The 24,895-nt window shown below is 42.8% G+C and overlaps 1 protein-coding gene across 2 annotated transcripts; it reads left to right on the top strand.

Moving 5' to 3' along the window:
• Positions 1 to 38: 38 nt before the first annotated feature.
• On the top strand, positions 39 to 24,304 carry LOC121582311 (Y+L amino acid transporter 2). Of its 2 annotated transcripts, none has more exons than XM_045218311.1 (11): positions 39 to 97; positions 360 to 424; positions 16,847 to 17,425; positions 18,050 to 18,175; positions 18,292 to 18,436; positions 18,935 to 19,058; positions 19,521 to 19,624; positions 22,508 to 22,604; positions 22,871 to 23,020; positions 23,226 to 23,354; positions 23,530 to 24,304. In XM_045218311.1, the coding sequence occupies exons 3-11, from the start codon at positions 16,924 to 16,926 to the stop codon at positions 23,872 to 23,874; spliced, it is 1,722 nt and encodes a 573-aa protein (XP_045074246.1). In that variant the 5' UTR covers positions 39 to 97; positions 360 to 424; positions 16,847 to 16,923; the 3' UTR covers positions 23,875 to 24,304. The 2 variants fall into 2 exon arrangements, with proteins under 2 accessions (XP_045074246.1, XP_041753963.2); XM_041898029.2 differs by having other exon boundaries at positions 23,171 to 23,354; positions 23,530 to 23,679.
• Positions 24,305 to 24,895: the final 591 nt, after the last annotated feature.

Below are 24,895 nucleotides of genomic sequence, written 5' to 3'. Positions count from 1 at the left end.
ATTACCACAGGTGAGATAAATTACACATTAAACGGGAATCGCTTCACTTGCCGACAACCAAATTCATTTCATTTGAATTCTGAATAATTGATTCCAGGTATTTATTTTACTTTGAAGTGAAAAATCTGTTTCATTTTTGTTTCTTGGTCCAGTGCAGTTGTAAATCAAACAAATACTGTAAACACCTAATTATATATATATATATATATATATATAGTTACTTATTTTAGAAGAAAATTAATAGTGAATCATGCAAGTGTTCCAATATACTGTATTTGACAGCAACTGTATTCATTCACGTGATCATTTATTGCCGCCGTCACGTAACTGATAATTTGTCTTCTCTGCTGTGTGTTCAGTGGGGATGCCGCAGCCACACACCTTGGCAGGTCGTCAAGAGCGAAAACCAGAAAACAAGAAAAAGGTAAGACAAATAGCGGATACGAATGTAGCTATGTTACTACCTATTTCACTAGTCAGTGTAATTGCCTGATTCACAGCCTACCTGCCATGTAGGACAAAGGAGGTTGTTATTTCCTGGCAAGAAGGTGGAAAAGATAACTGGTCCCCTGCGTTTGCATTGGTTTAACTGTATGTTTTACTGAACATTACAGTAAATATAATGTCGATATTGTTTTAGAAACAGACCAAAATCAATCTCATTTAGGCTACAAATTCAAATCCTCGATTTCCCTGTAGGGGAGACCGGGGTTGGTTGTCTCACGGGTTGGTTGTCACAGTGCTTACTCAAAATCCAGGGGGGCTGTGTAATAATTTAAACAACAAAGAAATGTGTAGGTCAAGCCCGTTTGTCACAATCTGATAACCATCCCCATTGTAACAATGTACCCAGTAAGCTAAATTACGTTGAAAAGACGCCTAGAATACTTATTTTCTGGACGTTGAAAAGCCGACTATGTTTCACAAGTTTGGATAGCACAGTCCAGTAGAGTTTAATTCAGCAGAGTATGTTAGAGTACAGTAGTACGGTACAGTGCAATACAGTTGAATTCAGTATAGTACAGTACAGTAGAGAAAAGTACCGTACTATACAGTTGAGTTTAATTTTAGTGGAGTACAGGACATTAGAGCAGTGGTTTCCAACCGGTGTGCCGCAGCACACTGATGTGCCTTAAGGAACTCTCAGGTGTGCTGCGAAACGTTTCCTAATCTTGTGGCCTGCGGAATGCACATGGAATTTTGACTTGGGCACCCTAGTGCTGGTCAGATAATACATTCAATGGAACATGGTTACATCTTTATCCAGTGCGCTCAGGCTGTTGTTTCATTTGTGTAATTTTACTTTGTCTGTGAAAACCATTAGCACAGGCAAATCTGATTAGGTTTAGCCAGAGTAATTTATTTCTTAATATATGGCTCTGGGCTAACTGTAGCTATTCCACAGCCTCTGCTAAACAAACTGAGCATGGCCTTGTGTCGCAGAAAACCACTCATCTGTAGACCAAACCGATTTTACCTGAGCTACACTTTCTTCTTTCTGGCAGGACGCTCTTAAAGGGGTAAACACAAATGAACCATCATGAGTAAGGAGCTATCAAAACGATGAAAATATTTCAAATAAACCCTATGTAATCTGTTTTTAAAAAATGGTCACATAAAATTGATTGCATAATGGATCAGATGAGATGGAGGTCATTACCACTAAATAAATTAGGGACATTTTAGGTGCGCTGCATAATTTTACGTCCCATCAAGGTGTGCCACAGTTCAACAAAGGTTGGGAACCACTGCATTAGAGTATAGTACAGTACATTACAGTTGAGTTTAATTCAATAGAGTATAGTAGGATACAATATATTATACTGTGACGATTTGAGTGGAGTAAGAACTACAATGTCAAAGCAAATATTCAACAATGTTGAATTTATTTTTACTATGTTAGATATAAATACTGTTCAGGCTTTACTTTTTCTAAAACTTTGGTTCAATTGTTGCTGAAAAACAAATGGCACTGTGACAACCAACCCCATACTCTGTGACAACCAACCCCAGACAGAGTGTGTTTAATGGCTTATAACTCCATGTTGGAATAAGATATGAGGATAAAAAGGGTCCCCATTTCAACCCAAGACCTTGGTCTTTCTCCTAATATTGAAAATAGTCTTGTTAGATATACTGGTGCTGAGAAATACATTATTTCTACAATGAATATAACATGGTAACATATTTTGTGAAATCAGCTACAATTAGGCTTACTCAGTTCAAAACTTAGTTGAAGACCAATAGCCTGATATTTTGAATATCTGTTGATAAGCAACTGCTTGCTAAGGTTACGGTTAGGGTTAGGTTTTGAATAAGGGTAAAGGTTAGGGCTAAGGTTAGGGTAAGTGTTAGGCCAGTGCTTAATTTGTAATTCGGGAGGTGCCGGAACAAAAAGTGAGCGCGAGAGGGGAGTGACCTGGGGAGTTCTGAGGTTTTGAGGTACTGAACGCATGAGAAAAAAGTGGCGTAGAGACACTTACAGAAGTTGTACACATGGCGAACATTTTTAGTAGCCTAGGGTCTCTGATGTTTTGGGGGGCCTTTTATAAAGGCATTTCATGCAATTCTACATCATTTTACATGACTCGAGACTTTGGCATAATCTTTTTTTAATACCGCACAAATAAATTACTGAAATGGCAGGCTACTTTGACACTGACAAACTGAGAATCTGAGATCAATAAAAACTACCTTGTCTTGATTCCATCAATAGCCTAGGCCTAGGTGTGTGGAGACCCATATTGAGGAGGAAATTATAGTCCTAAAAATGCTTTCCAGTTCCACTGACTCACCCAATGATGCGCAGCTCACTCGCTGGTGATGGCTGATGCACTCGTGCCAAAAGCCTCTCTCTTTTGTTTTACTTTGTAAAACAATATTTGGAAGTTGATCAAATATTTTGCTAGCCTACAGCATAGTCTTCTCTTTTCAGCAGGAGCCATTTGGTTTCCAACCTGTGTTTTTCCTCAATTGTATTTGAAATATTGCTAAAGGACTGTTTTGTCTGCATGGTGTTTTTTCACTGACAGATTTGCCTCGCGTTCCCGACTGTAGGCTATTCCTTGTTATTGGGCTACAATCCACAGCTAGCCTGTTTTTAAAAAGAAGCTATTGATCCTCTGTGGTTAAATTATAGGCCTTCTCATGGTGTTATAGGCTATTCTGAATGATTTAATTTAGTTCTGAACAGACAGCAGTAATTATATAACTTTGGCAAATGTATTTAAATTTATCAGGGGTGCTGCAGTTTCTTCAGAACCCTTTGCGCGATTCTACAAGGAAATAAATGATGAAGTGCAACGCTGGAGAGATGAGTTGCAGGCTCATGTCTATCAGAGCAGAAAGGGAGAGAGATCATATAAAGTGAATCTCATTCTAGTTACAGTTGAAGTCGGAAGTTTACATACACCTTAGCCAAATACATTTCAACTCAGTTTTTCACAATTCCTGACATTTAATCCTAGTAAAAATTCCCTGTTTTAGGTCAGTTAGGATCACCACCCCTGTAGCTCAGTTGGTAGAGCATGGCGCTTGCAACGCCAGGGTTGTGGGTTCGTTTCCCACGGGGGGCCAGTATGAAAATGTATGCACTCACTAACTGTAATTCGCTCTGGATAAAAGCGTCTGCTAAATAACTAAAATGTAAGAATGTGAAATGTCAGAATAATTCCCAGTGGGTCAGAAGTTTACATACACTCAATTAGTATTTGGTAGCATTGCCTTTAAATTGTTTAACTTGGGTCAAACGTTTCGTGTAGCCTTCCACAAGCTTCCCACAATAAGTTGGGTGAATTTTGGCCCATTCCTCCTGACAGAGCTGGTGTAACTGAGTCAGGTTTGTAGGCCTCCTTGCTCGCACACGCTTTTTCAGTTCTGCCCACACATTTTCGGTAGGGTTGAGGTCAGGGCTTTGTGATGGCCACTCCAATACCTTGACTTTGTTGTCCTTAAGCCATTTTGCCACAACTTTGGAAGTATGCTTGGGGTCATTGTCCATTTGGAAGACCCATTTGCAACCAAGCTTTAACTTCCTGACTGATGTCTTGAGATGTTGCTTCAATATATCCACATCATTTTCCTTCCTCATGATGTCATCTATTTTGTGAAGTGCACCAGTCCCTCCTGCAGCAAAGCACCCCCACAGCATGATGCTGCCACCCCCATGCTTCACGGTTGGGATGGTGTTCTTTGGCTTGCGAGCTGCCCCCTTTTTCCTCCAAACATAACAATGGTCATTATGGCCAAACAGTAATTTTTTTGTTTCATCAGACCAGAGGACATTTCTCCCCATGTGTATTTCAAGGCCTACCTTCAAACTCAGTGCCTCTTTGCTTGACGTCATATCATGGGAAAATCAAAAGAAATCAGCCAAGACCTCAGAAAAAAATGTGTGGACCTCCACACGTCTGGTTCATCCTTGGGAGCAATTTCCAAATGCCTGAAGGTACCACGTTCATCTGTACAAACAATAGTACGCAAGTATAAATACCATGGGACCATGCAGCCGTCATACCGCTCAGGAAGGAGACTGCAACAGTACAGAAGCTATTCAAGGTCAAAGCACTGAGGAGCTGCTGGCCCTGTGCCATAAGAGCATGACTCACAGACAGGACATACCCACTCAGCAACACAGGACTTGATGTCTTATTCAGTGTCATGGCCACTGGCAAATCAAATCAAATTGTATTTGTCACATGCGCCGAATACAACAAGTGTAGACTTTATCATGAAATGCTTACTTACGAGCCCTTTCCCAACAATGTAGTTAAAAAGTACGAAAATTAACAAATAGATACAAAGAAAATAGTAACACAATAAAATAACAATAGCGAGGCTATATACAAGGAGTACTGGTACCGAGTCAGTGTACTGGGGTACAAGGTAGTTGGGGTGATTGATTGAGGTAATATGTACATGTAGGTAAGGGGTGAGAAACAGAAAGTCAGGGTAGCCGTTTAATTAACTGTTCAGCAATCATATGACACTGGGGTAGAAGCTGTTCAGGAGCCTTTTGGTCCCAGACTTGGCGCTCCGGTACCGCTTGCCGTGCGGTAGCAGAGAGAACAGACTATGACTTGGGTGGCTGGAGTCTTTGACCATTTTTAGGGCCTTCCTCTGACACCGCCTGGTATAGAGGTCCTGGATGGCAGGGAGCTCGGCCCCAGTGATGTACTGGGCCGTACGCACTACCCTCTGTAGCGCCTTGCGGTCGTATCCTGAGCAGTTGCCATACCAAGCAGTGATGCAGCCAGTCAAGATGCTCTCAATGGTGCAGCTGTATAACTTTTTGAGGGTCTGAGGGCCCATGCCAAATCTTTTCAGCCTCCTGTGGGGGAAGATGCGTTGTCGTGCCCTCTTCACGACTGTGTTGGTGTGTTTGGACCATGATAGGGACGATCAGCTCCTTTGTCTTGCTTACGTTGAGGGAGAGGTTGTTGTCCTGGCACCACACTGCCAGGTATCTGACTTCCTCCCTTTAGGCTGTTTCATCGGAGGAGGAGGAGGAATAATGGTCTGGGGCTGTTTTTCATGGTTCGGGCTAGGCCCCTTAGTTCCAGTGAAGGGAAATCGTAATGCTACAGCATTCAGTGACATTCTAGACGATTCTGTGCTTCCAACTTTGTGGCAACAGTTTGGAGAAGGCCCTTTCCTGTTTCAGCATGACAATGCCCCTGTGCACAAAGCGAGGTCCACAGAGAAATGGTTTGTTGAGATCGGTGTGGAAGAACTTGGCTGGCCTGCACAGAGCCCTGACCTCAACCCCATCGAACACCTTTGGGATGAATTGGAACGCCGATTGCGAGCCAGGCCTAATCGGCCAACATCAGTGCCCTACCTCACTAATGCTCTTGTGGCTGAATAGAAGCAACTCCCTGCACAATGTTCCAACATCTAGTGGAAAGCCTTCCCAGAAGAGTTGAGGCTGTTATAGCAGCAAAGGGGGGACCAACTCCACATTAATGCCCATGATTTTGGAATGAGATGTTTGACAAGCATGTATCCACAAACCGTTGGTCATGTAGTGTATCATATCACAATATTTTACTTATTTTTGACGGTATTGCGATATTTGACGGTATTTTATGTTTCTGAATAATAAAAGTTCTAAATATATTTCATGAGTAGTGACAACAAATGAATGACAACAAATGCTGACAATAAATGAATTCTAAGTGGTTTAAATGGACTTTCTCCATTCTGATTGTTTTATACTCAAACAAACCAAACCAAACTAGGACAAAACTGACAGTGAAGTAGTCCAATTTGTTCAACTTTTCATTTATTTAGCACTGTATCAAAATACCTTTTTATAGACTGTATTGTAAAAATCCATACCGGTATACCTCAAAAGACGATATATCGCTTAACCCTACCATCGTATAGCACTAGGGTTTGATATGTCATTGATACTGTGTGCACCTTATGGTACCATAAGGTGCATGCAATATTTAATGATGAGAAACAAAAGCAGAGCCCCTTCCAGACAGGGCAGTTCAGAAACACAACCCCTGTTTTGTTCAAATAACCACCTGTGGGATGTGGATATTGACATCTCTTTTTCTCTCACAGTCTGCATGTATAGGGCATATCTTAGTGGAATGACAGTCAATGTTCCCAATGTTTCGGCACTGAAAAATGTCTGGTCTGCTGAGCGCAAACTTGAATGTTGTGAAAATCCGTGCAACTTCCGGCGCGCATTTACTGTGAACACTGAGGCTGTAACCGCTTTAAGTTACCATTTTAACAGTGGCCAGGTAGGCTACTGTGGCTATTTGATCATAATGTAGGCCTACCATCAAAAACAATGGAGATAAATGCATCCCATAACATTTTAACATGGAAATAGCTGTTCTATCATTCAGCCTATAGTAGCAGCAAATGTGTGGTGTTCAATGTAGGCCTACATTCCATGAGACTTTTGAAAAAAACATGCAGGGCTTGACATTAACCTGTTTATTCACTTGTCCTTCAGGCAAGGAGGTGACTGAAAATATTGTCGTTTGATGCAAGAAACCACTTTACAAAATAAAATGCATTGTTATTTCCGGGAGTACCTCCCGAGTGGCGCAGTGGTCTAAGGCACTAGCTGTGCCACTAGAGATCCTGGTTTCGAATCCAGGCTCTGTCGTAGCCGGCCGCGACCGGGAGACCCATGGGGCAGCGCACAATTGGCCCAGCGTCGTCCAGGGTAGGGGAGGGAATGGCCTGCAGGGATGTAGCTCAGTTGATATAGCATGGTGTTTGCAACGCCAGGGTTGTGGGTTCGATTCCCACGGGGGGCCAGTATGAAAAAAATATGTATGTATGCACTCACTAACTGTAAGTCGCTCTGGATAAGAGCGTCTGCTAAATGACTAAAATGTAAATGTATTTCCATATGATTATTACAGAGAATCAGACAAATTATGCTACCCTCTGTCTATTGGCTACTTGGCTTATTCAAGACAGTCTCAAAATACAACACTGCCCCTTTAAGACATAACAAAAGCTCTTTACCTGACTAGCTTTTCAAAGATGGCTAGAAATGCACACCTTTTGTGCTCTTGTAGGAAGCAACCACTCCCCCATTGTTGACTAGAAATTAGTTATAACTGGGCCAATAACTCACTAACTAGCAAAGAATATGAACAAATGTGCATATGATCTCAAAACAAGCGCATCTACTAGCGACCGCTCATGCTGTAAACAGTCAATTTCAAAGTGAATGGCACAGATCCATAAATGGCTATTTGCATATAGGCCAACTGCAGCTCTGATTGGTTATGGTGCACCAGACTGTGTAGTGTATGGGCCTGAGTTGTGCCTGTCAATGCAATAGAATCCTAATCTGATGCACTCTGCCTCCAATATTTTTTTGCACAGATAGTTTTGCACTAAGTCTTGCATAGTTCGTTTTGTTTCGGTATGTTACATTGAAAGTGGCTAATATTGCGTTGATTCAAGCAATTCCCACAGTAGAGCGAAACGTTGATAGTGTAAATAACTAAAGAGGAAAAACTCTAGAAAGTTGAGTGAAGTTCAATCTTGTGCTTCTCTGCGCGGGCTGATATTTATTCTGATTGACAGTCCGAGGGGAGTTGAGCTTAGAGGGAACATTGCTGACAATCCCATGCAAATATGGTGACTCCGGCCTCTATTCCCGGAAAAGCAACTGGCCATAGCACTGTATTTGAGGGTTTTCCAGAAAGTAGGGAGGAATTTCTTAGAACATGTTCTTAGTTAAACAAATGAGCTCACTTTCAGCACATGGGGCTGCATGGGGCTTACACCCTTTCATTCATGTCTCACGGCACCTCTCTGAGCCATTAATGTATTTAATTAAACTCTAAGAGGTCTGTTTACCTCTTAACTGTCTTTCTCAAAATTATGTGGTAATTAAGTAAGTACGCTTAATGAATAATGAACAATCTCTTGACAAGCAGATGGTATAATAGCAGAATAAGAGTTGTCTAGTTATTGACAGAGTGCAGTTATATCAGAGGTCTTCGTCCTCATTGACACAATCAGTTAAGCACATTCTTCACATGTAGTGTACAGCCCTGCCCCAGCACTGACTGCACTGTAGAGGGCATTAGAGCCAGGATCTGATGTTATCCTACATACCATGACAGTGGGCCCACTGGCGTAGCACAGTTTCTCTGGTCGGAGTTTGCGTCAGCCACTCACAAAGTATAGACTACCGATTGCTGTCCATGGATCTGAAATGGCGATGTCTACGCTGCTGCCTATCAATAGGCTATCAGATGATGTGGTGCTAGTGCTTGAAGTAGCCTATAGCTTTGCTTTAATGGGTACATGTTTGTTTTTATTTGATCTTGATTTTCTCATGTTAAGCCTAACGTTTATGTTTCACGTAGCTATAGGCCTATGGTGTCGCAATGCAGCTATTTAGAATGCTGGCTGGTGGCAATAATGTATTTACTTGTTCAGTAATTCACGTAGGAAATTCAAACATTGCAGATTGTAAATGAAATGTTCGATGCAGCGGCATACTAATCAGTAACCAATTTTTTTAAATATACAACTGTCCTGTGGGCCTATCTTAGCCGTCCTTGCACTCTCTCGCAGCTTGGATAGAGAGTTTGTGCTGCGTCAAACCAGTCTATTAGTGCCAAATTATACAATTTGTTTTGGTACTGTCCATATGTAGCTTGTTTTTGGTCGCAGGTCCAGGAATGGTTGAAGAAGTGCAACAAGTGCAGATAGCACTACTTGATGATTTGAAAAGTTATAGTCAATCGAGCAATAATATAATAATACTTTTAGCAAAAAAAAATCTTTAATTTACAAGTTCAGAACTTTTGTGAAACAGCACAGTTAAAAAAGATATGGCAAATAGAAATATAAAATGGATGGTGTTAAGAGATAGATGGGAGGGGTTGAGTGGAGCTGAAGGGTGGGATTGAAACAACAAGATAACTAATGTAAAATATACTGTGTTCAGACATTTTGTGAAACAGCACAGTTAAAAATATATGGCAAAATAGATATCAAACTGGATGGGCTTCAAAGATAGATGGGAGGGGTTGATGGTAGCTGAAGGATGGGATTAAAAACAAACAAAAGAGAACTATTGGAAAATACATTGTGTCCGTAAAATGTATATAGTGTGTATAAGCTGGAAGTAGAAGCTTAAGTGTTGTTGTCCATTACTTTACTACAATTAGGAGAGGGGTAGTAGGGTTAGGGGAAAATAATATAGGAAAATATATTTTAAAAAGATATGTGTGTGTATGTATGTATGTATGTATGTATGTATGTGTGTGTGTGTGTGTGTATATATATATATATATATATATATATATATATATATATATATATATATATATATATATATATATATATATATATATTGCTCAAAAAAATAAAGGGAACACTAAACAACACAATGTAACTCCAAGTCAATCACACTTCTGTGAAATCAAACTGTCCACTTAGGAAGCATCACTGATTGACAATAAATTTCACATGCTGTTGTGCAAATGGAATAGACAACAGGTGGAAATTATAGGCAATTAGCAAGACACCCCCAATAAAGGACTGGTTTTGCAGGTGGTGACCACAGACCACTTCTCAGTTCCTATGCTTCCTGGCTGATGTTTTGGTCACTTTTGAATGCTGGCGGTGCTTTCACTCTAGTGGTAGCATGAGACGGAGTCTACAACCCACACAAGTGGCTCAGGTAGTGCAGCTCATCCAGGATGGCACATCAATGCGAGCTGTGGCAAGAAGGTTTGCTGTGTCTGTCAGCGTAGTGTCCAGAGCATGGAGGCGCTACCAGGAGACAGGCCAGTACATCAGGAGACGTGGAGGAGGCCGTAGGAGGGCAACAACCCAGCAGCAGGACTGCTACCTCCGCCTTTGTGCAAGGAGGAGCACTGCCAGAGCCCTGCAAAATGACCTCCAGCAGGCCACAAATAGGCATGTGTCTGCTCAAACGGTCAGAAACAGACTCCATGAGGGTGGTATGAGGGCCCGACGTCCACAGGTGGGGGTTGTGCTTACAGCCCAACATCGTGCAGGACGTTTGGCATTTGCCAGAGAACACCAAGATTGGCAAAATCGCCACTGGCGCCCTGTGCTCTTCACAGATGAAAGCAGGTTCAAACTGAGCACATGTGACAGACGTGACAGAGTCTGGAGACGCTGTGGAGAACGTTCTGCTGCCTGCAACATCCTCCAGCATGACCGGTTTGGCGGTGGGTCAGTCATGGTGTGGGGTGGCATTTCTTTGGGGGGCCGCACAGCCCTCCATGTGCTCGCCAGAGGTAGCCTGACTGCCATTAGGTACCGAGATGAGATCCTCAGACCCCTTGTGAGACCATATGCTGGTGCGGTTGGCCCTGGGTTCCTCCTAATGCAAGACAATGCTAGACCTCATGTGGCTGGAGTGTGTCAGCAGTTCCTGCAAGAGGAAGGCATTGATGCTATGGACTGGCCCGCCCGTTCCCCAGACCTGAATCCAATTGAGCACATCTGGGACATCATGTCTCGCTCCATCCACCAACGCCACGTTGCACCACAGACTGTCCAGGAGTTGGCGGATGCTTTAGTCCAGGTCTGGGAGGAGATCCCTCAGGAGACCATCCGCCACCTCATCAGGAGCATGCCCAGGCGTTGTAGGGAGGTCATACAGGCACGTGGAGGCCACACACACTACTGAGCCTCATTTTGACTTGTTTTAAGGACATTACATCAAAGTTGGATCAGCCTGTAGTGTGGTTTTCCACTTTAATTTTGAGGGTGACTCCAAATCCAGACCTCCATGGGTTGATAAATTTGATTTCCATTGATAATTTTTGTGTGATTTTGTTGTCAGCACATTCAACTATGTAAAGAAAAAAGTATTTAATAAGATTATTTCATTGATTCAGATCTAGGATGTGTTATTTTAGTGTTCCCTTTATTTTTTTGAGCAGTGTGTATATATACACAGTACCAGTCAAGGGTTTGGACACACCTACTCATTCAAGGGTTTTTCTTTATTTTTACTATTTTCTACATTGTAGAATAATAGTGAAGACATCAAAACTATGAAATAACACATATGGAATCATGTAGTAACCAAAAAAGTGTTAAACAAATCAAAATATATTTTATATTTGAGATTCTTCAAAGTAGCCAGTTCCAGTTGGCATTCTCTCAACCAGCTTCAGGAGGTAGTCAAGAGTGTGCAAAGCTGTCATCAAGGCAAAGGGTGGCTACTTGGAAGAATCAAAAATCAAAAATATATTTTGATTTGTTTAACACACACAATACCCCATAATGACCAAGCAAAAACAGGTCTTTAGATTTTTTTGCTAAAAATACTGAAATATGACATTTACATAAGTATTCAGACCCTTTATTCAGGACTTTGTTGAAGCACCTTTGGCAGCGGTTACAGCCTCGAGTCTTCTTGGGTATGACGCTACAAGCTTGGCACACCTGTATTTGGGGAGTTTCTCCCATTCTTTGCTGCAGTTCCTCTCAAGCTCTGTCAGGTTGGATGGCTCCACAGCTATTTTCAGGTCTCCAGAGATGTTCGATCGGGTTCAAGTCCGGGCTCAAGGACATTCAGAAACGTATCCCGAAGCCACTCCTGCGTTGTCTTGGCTGTGTGCTTAGGGTCATTGTCCTGCTGGAAGGTGAACCTTGACCCAGTTTGAGGTCCTGAGCACTCTGGAGCAGGTTTTCACCAAGGATCTCTCTGTACTTTGCTCCGTTCATCTTTGCCTCAATCATGACTAGTCTCCCAGTCCCAGACTCCACGCTGTCGGGGCAATCTGTCTCATCACTCGTAGGCTTATCAGTGTTCACTGAACACTCCTGCTCTCATGAGCGCTGCTGGGTCTTTGGCAGTGGTCAGCTTGGTATTCTGAGAGAGGATGAGGAGGAGGAGGAGGGCCGGCACTCTCACTAGAGGAACTGTCACTATAGTAAAAGTCTTTAAAGTATTTGGTTTTAAATATACTTAAGTATCAAAAGTAAATGTAATTGCTAAAATATACTTAAGTATCAAAAGTAAAAGTATAAATCATTTCAAATTCTTTATATTAAGCAAACCTGACGGCACAATTTTATTGACGGATAGCCAGGGGCACACTTCAACACTCAGACATCATTTACAAACGAAGCTTGTGTTTTTAGTGAGTCTGCCAGATCAGAGGCAGTAGGGATGACCAGGGATGTTACCTTGATAAGTGTGTGAATTTGACCATTTCCTGTCCTGCTAAGCATTCAAAATGTAAGGAGCATTTTTGGCTGTCAGGGAAAATATATGGAATAAAAAGTACAATATTTTCTTTAGGAATGTAGTGAAGTAAAAGTTGTCAAAAATATAAATAGTAAAGTACAGATACCCATAAAAACGACTTAAATAGTACTTTAAAAGTTGTTTTACTTAAGCACTTTACACCACTGCTACACCAATGGTGTTTCGCCAGTCGAGGATGAGGTGGTTGCTTTGCTGATGTGGTTATCTTCGGTTATTTGGCACAAGCTTGATCAGATAAAGCTTTTTGGTGACGTTTTTGATCAACACTTGGTCTTGCCTTTTGTTTGTCCATCTTGAACAACACCCTCACTCTCCATCCGAGTCCGACCTGATTCACCTAATTTTTTTGATAACCAATTAGGTGAGGAGGCCGAGGCGGACTGCCGCTGGCGCAGCTGGCGCAGCTGAGAAATAGGCTAATTAGATTCATGAAAACTATTGCAGTGTTCTCCCCAAATAATGTAAGAGAGGCGCTGCAACACCTTGTGGACTGGCTGCGCTACTATATACAGTGGGGAAAAAAAGTATTTAGTCAGCCACCAATTGTGCAAGTTCTCCCACTTAAAAAGATGAGAGAGGCCTGTAATTTTCATCATAGGTACACGTCAACTATGACAGACAAAATGAGATTTTTTTTTCCAGAAAATCACATTGTAGGATTTTTAATGAATTTATTGGCATATGATGGTGGAAAATAAGTATTTGGTCAATAACAAAAGTTTCTCAATACTTTGTTATATACCCTTTGTTGGCAATGACACAGGTCAAACGTTTTCTGTAAGTCTTCACAAGGTTTTCACACACTGTTGCTGGTATTTTGGCCCATTCCTCCATGCAGATCTCCTCTAGAGCAGTGATGTTTTGGGGCTGTCGCTGGGCAACACAGACTTTCAACTCCCTCCAAAGATTTTCTATGGGGTTGAGATCTGGAGACTGGCTAGGCCACTCCAGGACCTTGAAATGCTTCTTACGAAGCCACTCCTTCGTTGCCCGGGCGGTGTGTTTGGGATCATTGTCATGCTGAAAGACCCAGCCACGTTTCATCTTCAATGCCCTTGCTGATGGAAGGAGGTTTTCACTCAAAATCTCACGATACATGGCCCCATTCATTCTTTCCTTTACACGGATCAGTCGTCCTGGTCCCTTTGCAGAAAAACAGCCCCAAAGCATGATGTTTCCAACCCCATGCTTCACAGTAGGTATGGTGTTCTTTGGATGCAACTCAACATTCTTTGTCCTCCAAACATGACGAGTTGAGTTTTTACCAAAAAGTTCTATTTTGGTTTCATCTGACCGTATGACATTCTCCCAATCCTCTTCTGGATCATTCAAATGCACTTCAGACGGGCCTGGACATGTACTGGCTTAAGCAGGGGGACACGTCTCGCACTGCAGGATTTGAGTCCCTGGCGGCGTAGTGTGTTACTGATGGTAGGCTTTGTTACTTTGGTCCCAGCTCTCTGCAGGTCATTCACTAGGTCCCCCCGTGTGGTTCTGGGATTTTTGCTCACTGTTCTTGTGATCATTTTGACCCCACGGGGTGAGATCTTGCGTGGAGCCCCAGATCGAGGGAGATTATCAGTGGTCTTGTATGTCTTCCATTTCCTAATAATTGCTCCCACAGTTGATTTCTTCAAACCAAGCTGCTTACCTATTGCAGATTCAGTCTTCCCAGCCTGGTGCAGGTCTACAATTTTGTTTTTGGTGTCCTTTGACAGCTCTTTGTTCTTGGCCATTGTGGAGTTTGGAGTGTGACTGTTTGAGGTTGTGGACAGGTGTCTTTTATACTGATAACAAGTTCAAACAGGTGCCATTAATACAGGTAACGAGTGGAGGACAGAGGAGCCTCTTAAAGAAGAAGTTACAGGTCTGTGAGAGCCAGAAATCTTGCTTGTTTGTAGGTGACCAAATACTTATTTTCCACCATAATTTGCAAATAAATTCATTAAAAATCCTACAATGGGATTTTCTGGATTTTTTTTTCTCAATTTGTCTGTCATAGTTGACGTGTACCTATGATGAAAATTACAGGCCTCTCTCATCTTTTTAAGTGGGAGAACTTGCACAATTGGTGGCTGACTAAATACTTTTTTTCCCCACTGTATTTTTCTTTTTTTTACATGATTTGTTATCATATAAGGCACTTTTTTGCTCTAGATTGCAAGAAATGGCAGTTTCAGGTGTTCAAAAAACGCAAAAATCTTTGAGTCCTAAGGCCTAACCAACATCACCTTGTTAAAAAATCCTGTCTCTGACTCACCTACTACCCATGTAGATTGGACAACACAAACACGTCACTTTAGGGTGACACATCGTCCCATCCTCCTGTCCAAATATCGTTGAGATACAATCGTATCTTCTTCTTTTTTCTCTATGGGGGCGAGCACGAAGGCGTCAATTGGTGGGCGGGAAGAACAAAATATATAAAGGACACATTGCTAGGCCTAAACAGTGTTACACCTAGTTATTTTTTATCTAGTCTAGGCTGCATGATTTTCAAATTGGTAGGGCTATGTTTCTCTTGTCCATAACAATACTCATATCAGTATAGCCGCGGGAAGTAGGGGTGCTGAGGGTGCTGAAGCACCTGATAAATTAAAATATCGTTTTTTCCCCCACAAAATTTGTGAACTAGGCCTTTATTACTCCTGTATGAAAAATACTCAGGGAAAAGTATTTACAAGTCCATCATCCTGCTGAGTTCGTCACTGGGTGAACATGCTGGTGTTCCTTGCCAGAAACCTTTATGGGGCCTAAGACATGGTAAAAAACAACTAGACCTAATGGTTCCTCATTGCACTTTTTTATTTAATTTTAAATGTAGCCTATATTCAAATCCAGATTCATCTTAATCGAAAGACATAGCCTATAGGATAGCCTGGAATATTCTGTCAAACCTTGAAAGACTACAGTTTTTTGCACTAATTTAGGTTATTCCGTACTTATTTTGTTTAGGCTACTTGATATATTTTCTAACTTGTGAAAGGATTTGTACAGTACCCTAATAGGCTTATTTGTTTTTAGCATATGTTAATTCGTTTTTAAGTGTTACAATTATTATTTATAACATTCTTTATATCTGATTGTATATTTATGGTTTGTACAGTTCGATAAGCAAGGCATAATAGGCCTATTAGTTTTTAGCCTAAATCAATGTTCCTTCAAGTGTTATAAAGATTGTTAAAGGCTAAATAATCATTTATTTTATCTGATTGTTGTTGACTTGTATATACATGCACAATTTGTAAGCTATAGAAAACATTGACTCATCATTCATTCATACATACACCGACTCATCATTCATTTAGCCTATTTTTTTGTTCCCGCTTATTGAAAGTGCTGCTGCGGGAGCTTATGCCCGATTGGCCATTGCGCAATTTAAGGACATGAATAGGCTAAACACTTGGACAATATTATCCATATTAGTTTATACATTTAACTTGTAAAAGTAACGTTTACTGCAACTTTTATTGACAATAGCCTATGTGTAGGCCTATATTGTTGTCTGTTTGGGAAAAAGGGCCCTATCTGACATTTTGGGCTGCTTTGGTGCTCTCTGCTCTTTAAACAATCTACATTGTTCTCTTGCATTATGTTAATAGTCTAACTACTACATTTTATATTGAAATGTAATAGGCTATGGCAAATGGGGAATAGGCCATTTGGCATGTCTCCCTGCTGTGGAGGTGCAGTCAAATTCAAATATACTAAATCATTGTTTGTGACTTCACAATGTTGTCACCATCCACGATGGCTGATGGCTGTCAAACATCGTCATAGACGATGCAATTGTAAAATCGCTTGCTACATGTGTAAATTAAAAAGCAGGGTTACTGTCAAAATGATTTCTTAAAAAAAGTAACACAATTTAGACATAGGTGTGAGATGATGGGCACATGGGCCCCCAGAGCTGCGGGTGTTTCCGCTACACCAGTGAGTGGGCCTGGAGGAGAGTAGAGGGATTACATTTGGACTAGACCACTCCACGCTCTCTGTCTGCTTCAGAGACATTAGCTACTCTAGTTTTCCTTTTCTTTCTCTCTTTCAAATCTCGAATTCTCAGTCTTCCCCTTTCTTGTCTCTTAGGGCAGGTAGCACCCAGTCAGAGGGGACCCTTTTCCCAGAAGTAGCCAGCCAGCCAGGCCCCCAGACAGAGTCCCAGCATGGAGAACCAGGACGAGTCCAGGAAGCTGAACGGGAGCTCCTCGGACCCCGGCGAAACCGCAGCCGTGGCCCCCGAGCAGGCTAAAGAGAGCATGCAGATGAAGAAGGAGATCTCCCTGCTCAACGGAATCAGCCTCATCGTGGGCAACATGATTGGCTCAGGCATCTTTGTGTCTCCCAAGGGCGTGCTCATCTACAGCGCCTCCTACGGCCTGTCGCTGGTCATCTGGGCCATCGGTGGAATATTCTCAGTGGTCGGCGCTCTGTGTTACGCAGAGCTGGGCACCACCATCACCAAGTCCGGGGCCAGCTATGCCTATATCCTGGAGTCCTTTGGTCCATTCATTGCCTTTATTCGCCTGTGGACATCACTGCTCATCATTGAGCCCACCAGTCAGGCAGTCATCGCCATAACGTTCGCTAACTACCTGGTGCAGCCGCTCTTCCCTACGTGCGAGCCCCCCTACTCAGCCTCGCGCCTCATCGCAGCCGCCTGCATATGTGAGTAATCCCTTATGACGCGCTTACGCACTCTGACTAACTTTTTCCTATATCCTTCTCTCACAAATGGCAAACAAAGTGTCAAAGGACACTCTGAAAATGCAGACAATGTAAAAATAGAACATTAGCAGACTGTTTAATTTAAGTTGAGTCCCTAAAATGCTCTCAAATTGCTCTTAGTAGGACTTGCTCTCTAGGTTTTCCAGAACCTTCCTACCTCATACCCATTTCAGTAACCCTACGCTACTTCAGCAGACAGTTATGCTAACATTGGGGCCAAGAAATAGTACATACTGTTCCTGCATTACAGGGTGTACATTAACTGATTCCAGATCTGTTTTCATGCATGTGTGTGCACTCACTGCACTGTGCATCTGTACAGACAGAAGCCCAACAGAACAGAGCTGACAGAACTACTCTCAGAGTTAAGAAGCTTCGAGTCCTCTCATCATGTGACCTGTGAATTGTAACACATAACATGTAACTAATTGAATGAGTACTCCGTGATTGAAAGACTCACAGCACAGTAAAAGGATTTGGCTCTGATCTTTGACCTTTAACAGTCCTCTGCTAAGTACTAGTCTGCTGATGTTGTGTGAACACTCCTGTCTTTGGTTGGCCCAGGTTTGCTGACGTTCATCAACTCGGCCTACGTGAAGTGGGGCACCAGGGTGCAGGATGTCTTCACTTACGCCAAAGTTCTCGCCCTCATCGTCATCATCATTACAGGCATAGTGAAACTATGCCAAGGTCAGTGACACTGTATCACTGCTGCCAACACACTACAGTTGATTCATTTTCATATCAGATTTTTATCCCATTGCATGAATGGTTGTATAGTAATTACTGTGTCTGCCTCCCCTCAGGATACACCATGAACTTTGAGGCGTCGTTCCAGGGCTCTTCTACAGACCCAGGAGACATTGCCTTGGCCCTGTACTCTGCCCTGTTCTCCTACTCAGGCTGGGACACACTCAACTTTGTTACCGAGGAGATCAAGGACCCAGAGAGGTACTCATGACACCCTGACAACACATACCAAACATACCATTATTGACCTGCTTGATTTCCGCCTCTATAGTCAGTCATTAACTAGCCTGGCCGCAGATCTGCTTGTGCTTTAGCCAACTCCTTTGTCATTCATTGTCATACATGACTGTTTGGCATGACAACGAATCCAACAGAAGGGTCGGCTGAAGCACAAACCGCTCTGCTCCCATGCTAGAACAGTAACTGGGTTCCATTACTAATCGGAGGAAGCTTTGGTTACAAAGATGTGTGAATGCAGTGGTAGATAATGGAGTGCCATAGTGATTGCTGGCAGCTGGGTGTTATTCCAAAGTAGAACCTACTGTATGTACATTCACACATTAACGCCAGTGCCATGTAACCTTACCACCATGTTGCACTGTAGGTTTAAGCAAGTCAGCTCCGGTAAGAGTATATGCCAAACAAAGAGAGACGTATACTGTATGAATGATAATGTTTGACCTTACTCTGTTCCCATAGGAACCTGCCCCTGTCCATTGCCATCTCCATGCCCATCGTCACAATCATATATATCATGACTAACGTGGCTTACTACGCCGTGCTGGACATGAGTGCTATCCTCGCCAGTGATGCCGTGGCTGTGGTGAGTTCAGAATTAAGAGCTCTTTCTTTTATATCATGGAATAGGTTTTATTTAGTTTATTGGGCCAATGGGTCTCTGTTGGAGAGCAGATTATTTATGGCTCTGATTTCCGGGAATGTAGTTTGAGAGGGAAATTGTATACAGTGCCGACCCACATGCCACATGTTGAAGTTATTACCAATGCGATTACCGCCCTTGCTTGTTTTTTATGTATACATTGAGTTGATGTTCAGTTCTGTTCCTAGGCCTGTTTGTCTTTGTTTCTATAAGCACCTGATCACCCTCAGGCATCTGTGTCAGGGCTGTCTGGCCCATTGACAGTCTGGATGTTTAATTGGAGTCTGACAGACTCCCATTTAGATATGGATCTTTCTTTATCAATGTGTAAAAGTGCCCCCTGGAAAGGTGTGTGTTTTAAGATTCTGTGTAAAATCCTAATATGTTTTATTTTCTCCTCTGTAGACGTTTGCAGACCACACTCTGGGAGTGATGAGCTGGACCATCCCCATCGCTGTGGCTCTGTCCTGTTATGGAGGGCTAAACGCATCTATTATCGCTGCATCCAGGTAAGCCCTGTGACACACACACACACATACACAAACACACACACACACACTCCCATAAGCTTTATGGTTTTGCTGTACAGTCTAAGGCCTTGATTTCCATGTTCCATCTGGTTATATCTCTGGTTATGTTGTGCTCCGATGGTTTTTATAGTGACGTTCTATAATAAACACCATCTGGAGTTGCTTTCTGGTAATGATTACGGAGGTACACTACTGACCAAAAGTATGTGGACACCTGCTCGTCGAACATCTCATTCCAAAATCATGGGCATTAATATGGAGTTGGTCCCCCATTTGCTGCTATAACAGCCTCCACTCTTCTAGGAAGGCTTTCCACTAGATGTTGGAAAAAAGGGGGTGTTACGGATACAGGTATCCTGTGTTTTTTCTCTCCTTCTGCCCTAATCACAGGTGTCCTGTATGTTCCTGATTGGTGGTCGTTGGGGTGTCTGCTGATTGCTGAGGTGGACCAATCAGTGGACATTCCTCTGCATTGCACCACCTGTTTCTGGTTTTTCAATCACACATCCCATTGTTTAAAAGCCGGTCAGTTGTGTTTGTTGTTAGAGACTATTTTTCGTATGTGAGTATGGATACTGTGGTGTCCTGTGTTTTGTGTACTTACTAAGTTGCTGGTTACTCTGTTTGGTAACTTTGTTAGAGACTACTTGCTTCCATTCGGCCACAAGAGCATTAGTGAGGTCAGGCACTGATGTTGGGCGATTAGGCCTCGCAGTCAGCGTTTCAATTCATCCCAAAGGTGTTCGATGGGGTTGAGGTCAGGGCTCTGTGCAGGCCAGTCAAGTTCTTCCACACCGATCTCGACAAACCATTTCTGTATGGACCTCACTTTGTGCACAGGGGCATTGTCATGCTGAAACAGGAAAGGGCCTTTCCCAAACTGTTGCCACAAAGTTGGAAGCACAGAATCGTCTAGAATGTAATTGTATGCTGTAGCGTTAAGATTTCCCTTCACTGGAACTAAGGGGCCTAGCCCGAACAATGAAAAACAGTCCCAGACCATTATTCCTCCTCCACCAAACTTTAAAGTAGGCACTATGCATTCGGGCAGGTAGCGTTCTCCTGGCATCTGCCAAACCCAGATTTGTCCGTCGGACTGCCAGTTGGTGAAGCGTGATTCATCACTCCAGAGAACGTGTTTCCACTGATCCAGAGTCCAATGGCGGCGAGCTTTACACCACTCCAACCGACGCATGGAGTGGCGCAGTGGTCTAAGGCACTGCATTGCAGTGCTAGCTGTGCCACTAGAGATCCTGCTTCGAATCCAGGCTCTGTCGTAGCCGACTGCGACCGGGAGACCCATGGGGCGGCGCACAATTGGCCCAGCGTTGTCCAGGGTAGGGGAGGGAATGGCCGGCAGGGATGTAGCTCAGTTGGTAGAGCATGGCGTTTGCAACGCCAGGGTTGTGGGTTCGATTCCCACGGGGGGCCAGTATAAAAAAAATAATGTATGCACTCACTAACTGTAAGTCGCTCTGGATAAGAGTGTCTGCTAAATGTAAAAAATTTAAATGTCATGTAAAATGTGATCTTAGGCTTGTGTGCGGCTGCTCAGCCATGGAAACCCATCTCATGAAGCTCCCGACCAACAGTTATTGTGCTGATGTTGCTTCCATAGGCAGTTTGGAACTCGGTAGTGAGTGTTGCAACCGAGGACAGACGATTTACGCGCTTCAGCACTCGGCAGGCCCATTCTGTGAGCTTGTGTGGCCTACTGCTGAGCCATTGATGCTCCTAGACGTTTCCACTTCACAATAACAGAACTTACAGTTGACCGGGGCAGCTCTTGCAGGACAGAAATTTGATGGACTGACTTGTTGGAAAGATGGCATCCTACGACGGTGCCACGTTGAAAGTCACTGAGCTCTTCAGTAAGGCCATTCTACTGCCAATGCTTGTCTATGGAGATTGCATGGCTGTGTGCTCGATTTTATACACCTGTGAGCAACGGGTGTGGCTGAAATAGCCGATTACACTAATTTGAAGGGGTGTCCACATACTTTTTGTATCTATAGTGTATGCTGTATGCCACAGATGTACCATTAGGTTGACCAGATACTCTAGTGGCCGCTAGTGCTGAGCGATTAACCGAAATGTTGGTTATTTTTTGGTTTTTAAACAACAAATTAAATTATTTGAATTCCATTTAGTTCGTTTTTTTTTTATGTGAGCTCAATGCACACATTGGCTGCAGTTTCTCTAGAGATAAATCAGATCATGCCTGAACTGTGCGACGTAGCAGGGAGTTGTAGTTACCTATAGGCCAATGTTCTACATAGTTTAGCGCAGAACACGTGATAATTAACTCAAATGACCATAATCCATTGCGCGGCTACTTGTCCGGTCTGTGTGGGGCAGACACGGAGAGAGAGAGAAGAGACAGAAGACGCACGATGGGATAGAGGGCATGTATCTCTACCTGAAAATACATTATCTAAGTGATTGTTAGTTGGTATTCAGCAGTCATAAAAGTATGCCTTATTTACTTTGAATAACTACTAAAATAGTGATTTTGGGCTCTATAGAGATGAGATGATGACTTGGAATTAAATAATAAAGTAATCAAATAAAACAAATGCAATATATACAACTGAAATATTTTATAAAAGTAAAATAATGTGAATAACTGATGATTAATAAGTGATAAGCAGTAATGGGCAGTCACTACCATCATGGGACTTTTAATAATTGTTTTATTCTGTGTTGTTCAACCCACATAATGCATAGTGCATTTAATGTACAAAATAATCATCTAAATCGAAAACCGTGATTATATTTTTATAATCTATCCGAAACCGAACCGTCCACAAAAAGCACTAATCGCTCAGCACTGTATCTAAGTGATACCTCCGCCGTTGGCAGGCTGTTCTTCGTGGGTGCTCGTGAAGGTCACCTCCCGGACGCCTTATCTATGATTCATGCGGAGAGGTATACCCCAGTCCCTGCTCTACTCTTCAACGTAAGCACCCCCTTTCCTTACATCACCTACATTGCATACTTTTGTACATTTTCATCAACTTTTATGCCAAACAAACAAAGTAGAATCATCGCCACTGTCCACATCAACTCAATGCTGCTGTCAGTGCTGACACCTGGTGGATAGACATGACCAGTGCAGCTTCCTTACTATCTGGTGTGGATGATTTTGATGAGCCATGTCTCCCCCTGCTGGCAAGTCATACATTCTGCCTCTTGTTGACCAGTGTCTTTTTTGTGTGTCCACAGTGTGCCATGGCCTTGGTATACCTGACTGTGGAGGATGTCTTCCAGCTGATCAACTACTACAGCTTCAGCTACTGGTTCTTTATGGGTCTGTCTATCGCTGGGCAGATCTACCTGCGCTGGAAGGAACCAGACAGACCCAGACCACTCAAGGTAAGAACTTGACGGTCTCACCTGTGAACCAATATGTTCATACTTTATCAATGAATAGACTAAAGATAAAATATCTTGGAAGATAAGTAGTTACATGTAAGACAACAATGAATGTCTGTGCTTGTCTCCCCAATGTGTTCCTGTGTGCAGTTGACCCTGTTGTACCCCATCATCTTCTGTTGTTGCACTGTGTTCCTCGTGGCAGTGCCACTGTACAGTGACACCATCAATTCTCTCATTGGCATCGCCATTGCCCTCTCCGGAGTGCCGGTCTACTTCCTGGGCATCCACCTACCCGAGTCCAAACGCCCACCCTACATTACCAAGTTACTACGTGAGTTAACCTCTCTCAATAAGAGCCTTTCCACAGCCTGTTTCCAAGTGAGGACTGATTTTAAATTTCTATCTTGTATAATAGTTGAAAATATTTCCATTGAAAGATGTGGAAACAGTATTTTATTTTAGTAATTTATGATTGCGCTCTGACCTCTTTCTTTCCATTGTGCTAGGTTCTTTCACACGTTTTACCCAGCTCACCTGTTTCTGTGTGCTCACCGAGATGGACATCAGTGAGTAAACCTCACTCCCAACCACGACATAAAGTTCTCACCATGTTACCCACCACCCTTTGCAATTCACAAACAGACACATGGGACCAACTCATGGAAATTCACCTCTTTTGCAAAAACAAGGGAATATTTCAACATTTTACTTCCAGTAACCTGACTACTACATTAGTCTGTAGTTTACAAGCTGGGACACTATACACGTTTACACGCACAGACAGGTATAGAAAGGTGACAGTGTGGGACTCTTTTGACTGCCATCAGCCTGGTGCCTTATGGTTCGTGTGAAGTTAAGCATTGGCCAAGGACAGATCCCAAGGAAAGCCATGGTCATCTGGCCAGTACTCTGGGACATCCCCTCCTCCTGTCATTATCCTACTCATAGTTTCACTTCTCCCAATCTCCTGACATCATCATCCCCTGCCTGGTGTATGAGCTGAGGGGGTGAGATCCACATCAGGGCCTATAGAGGTGGTCTCTCCCTTCTCAGTGGCTGGAAATCCATGTAAGATGGCAATACTGCTCTTATCGGGTTATGGAATTACCTAGAGAGGTTGGACAAGACTACTTTTGTTTTTATGATCTCAAAGGGTATAGGTATACACTTTCATTTTTAGTCTTTTGATATGCTGTGCCTGTCAAATTCATATACACTGAGTGTACAAAACGTTAGGAACACCTGCTCTTTCCATGACATACAGTAGACTGACCAGCTGAATCCAGGTGAAAGCTATGATCCCTTATTGATGTCACCTGTTAAATCCACTTGAACCTGTCTCCTCCCCTTCATCTACACTGATTGAAGAAGGATTGTAAAGCCTTGAGACAATTGAGACATGGATTGTGTATGTGTGCCATTCAGAGGGTGAATGGGCAAGACAAAATATTTAAGTGCCCTTGAATGGGGTATGGTAGTAGCTGCCAGGCGCACCGGTTTGATCGTGTCAAGAACTGCAACGCTGCTGGGTTTTTTACACAACAGTTTCCCGTGCATATCAAGAATGGGCCAACACCCAAAGGACATCCATCCAAGTTGACACAAATGTGGGAAGCATTGGAGTCAACATGGGCCAGAATCCCTGTGGAATTTCGACACCTTGTAGAGTTCATGCCCAACGAATTGAGGCTGTTATGAGGGCAAAAGGGGGTGCAACTCATTAGGAAGTTGTTACTAATGTTTTGTACACTGTCTATGTCTGCGTATCCCAAAAGGACATGCAAACAGACTGATTTTTATAAATAAAGGTGAGGCTAAGGTCTGTGTTCTCGTGGAGCTTTTGAGTTATGGATGATAGTTTATTGGTTATTA

Source organism: Coregonus clupeaformis, unplaced genomic scaffold (assembly GCF_020615455.1).
Source record: "Coregonus clupeaformis isolate EN_2021a unplaced genomic scaffold, ASM2061545v1 scaf1497, whole genome shotgun sequence".
NCBI lineage: Eukaryota > Metazoa > Chordata > Actinopteri > Salmoniformes > Salmonidae > Coregonus > Coregonus clupeaformis.
The sequence above is the reverse complement of the archived record's forward strand: the minus strand, read 5'-3'. Positions and strand labels throughout refer to the sequence as shown.

Coding starts and splice junctions, on each gene's coding strand:
- LOC121582311 (XM_045218311.1), top strand. CDS start 16,924: ATGGAGAACCAGGACGAGTCCAGGAAGCTGAACGGGAGCTCCTCGGAC. Junction 19,625..22,507: donor TCTATTATCGCTGCATCCAG/GTAAGCCCTGTG, acceptor CGCCGTTGGCAG/GCTGTTCTTCGTGGGTGCTC. Junction 23,355..23,529: donor CTACATTACCAAGTTACTAC/GTGAGTTAACCT, acceptor CCATTGTGCTAG/GTTCTTTCACACGTTTTACC.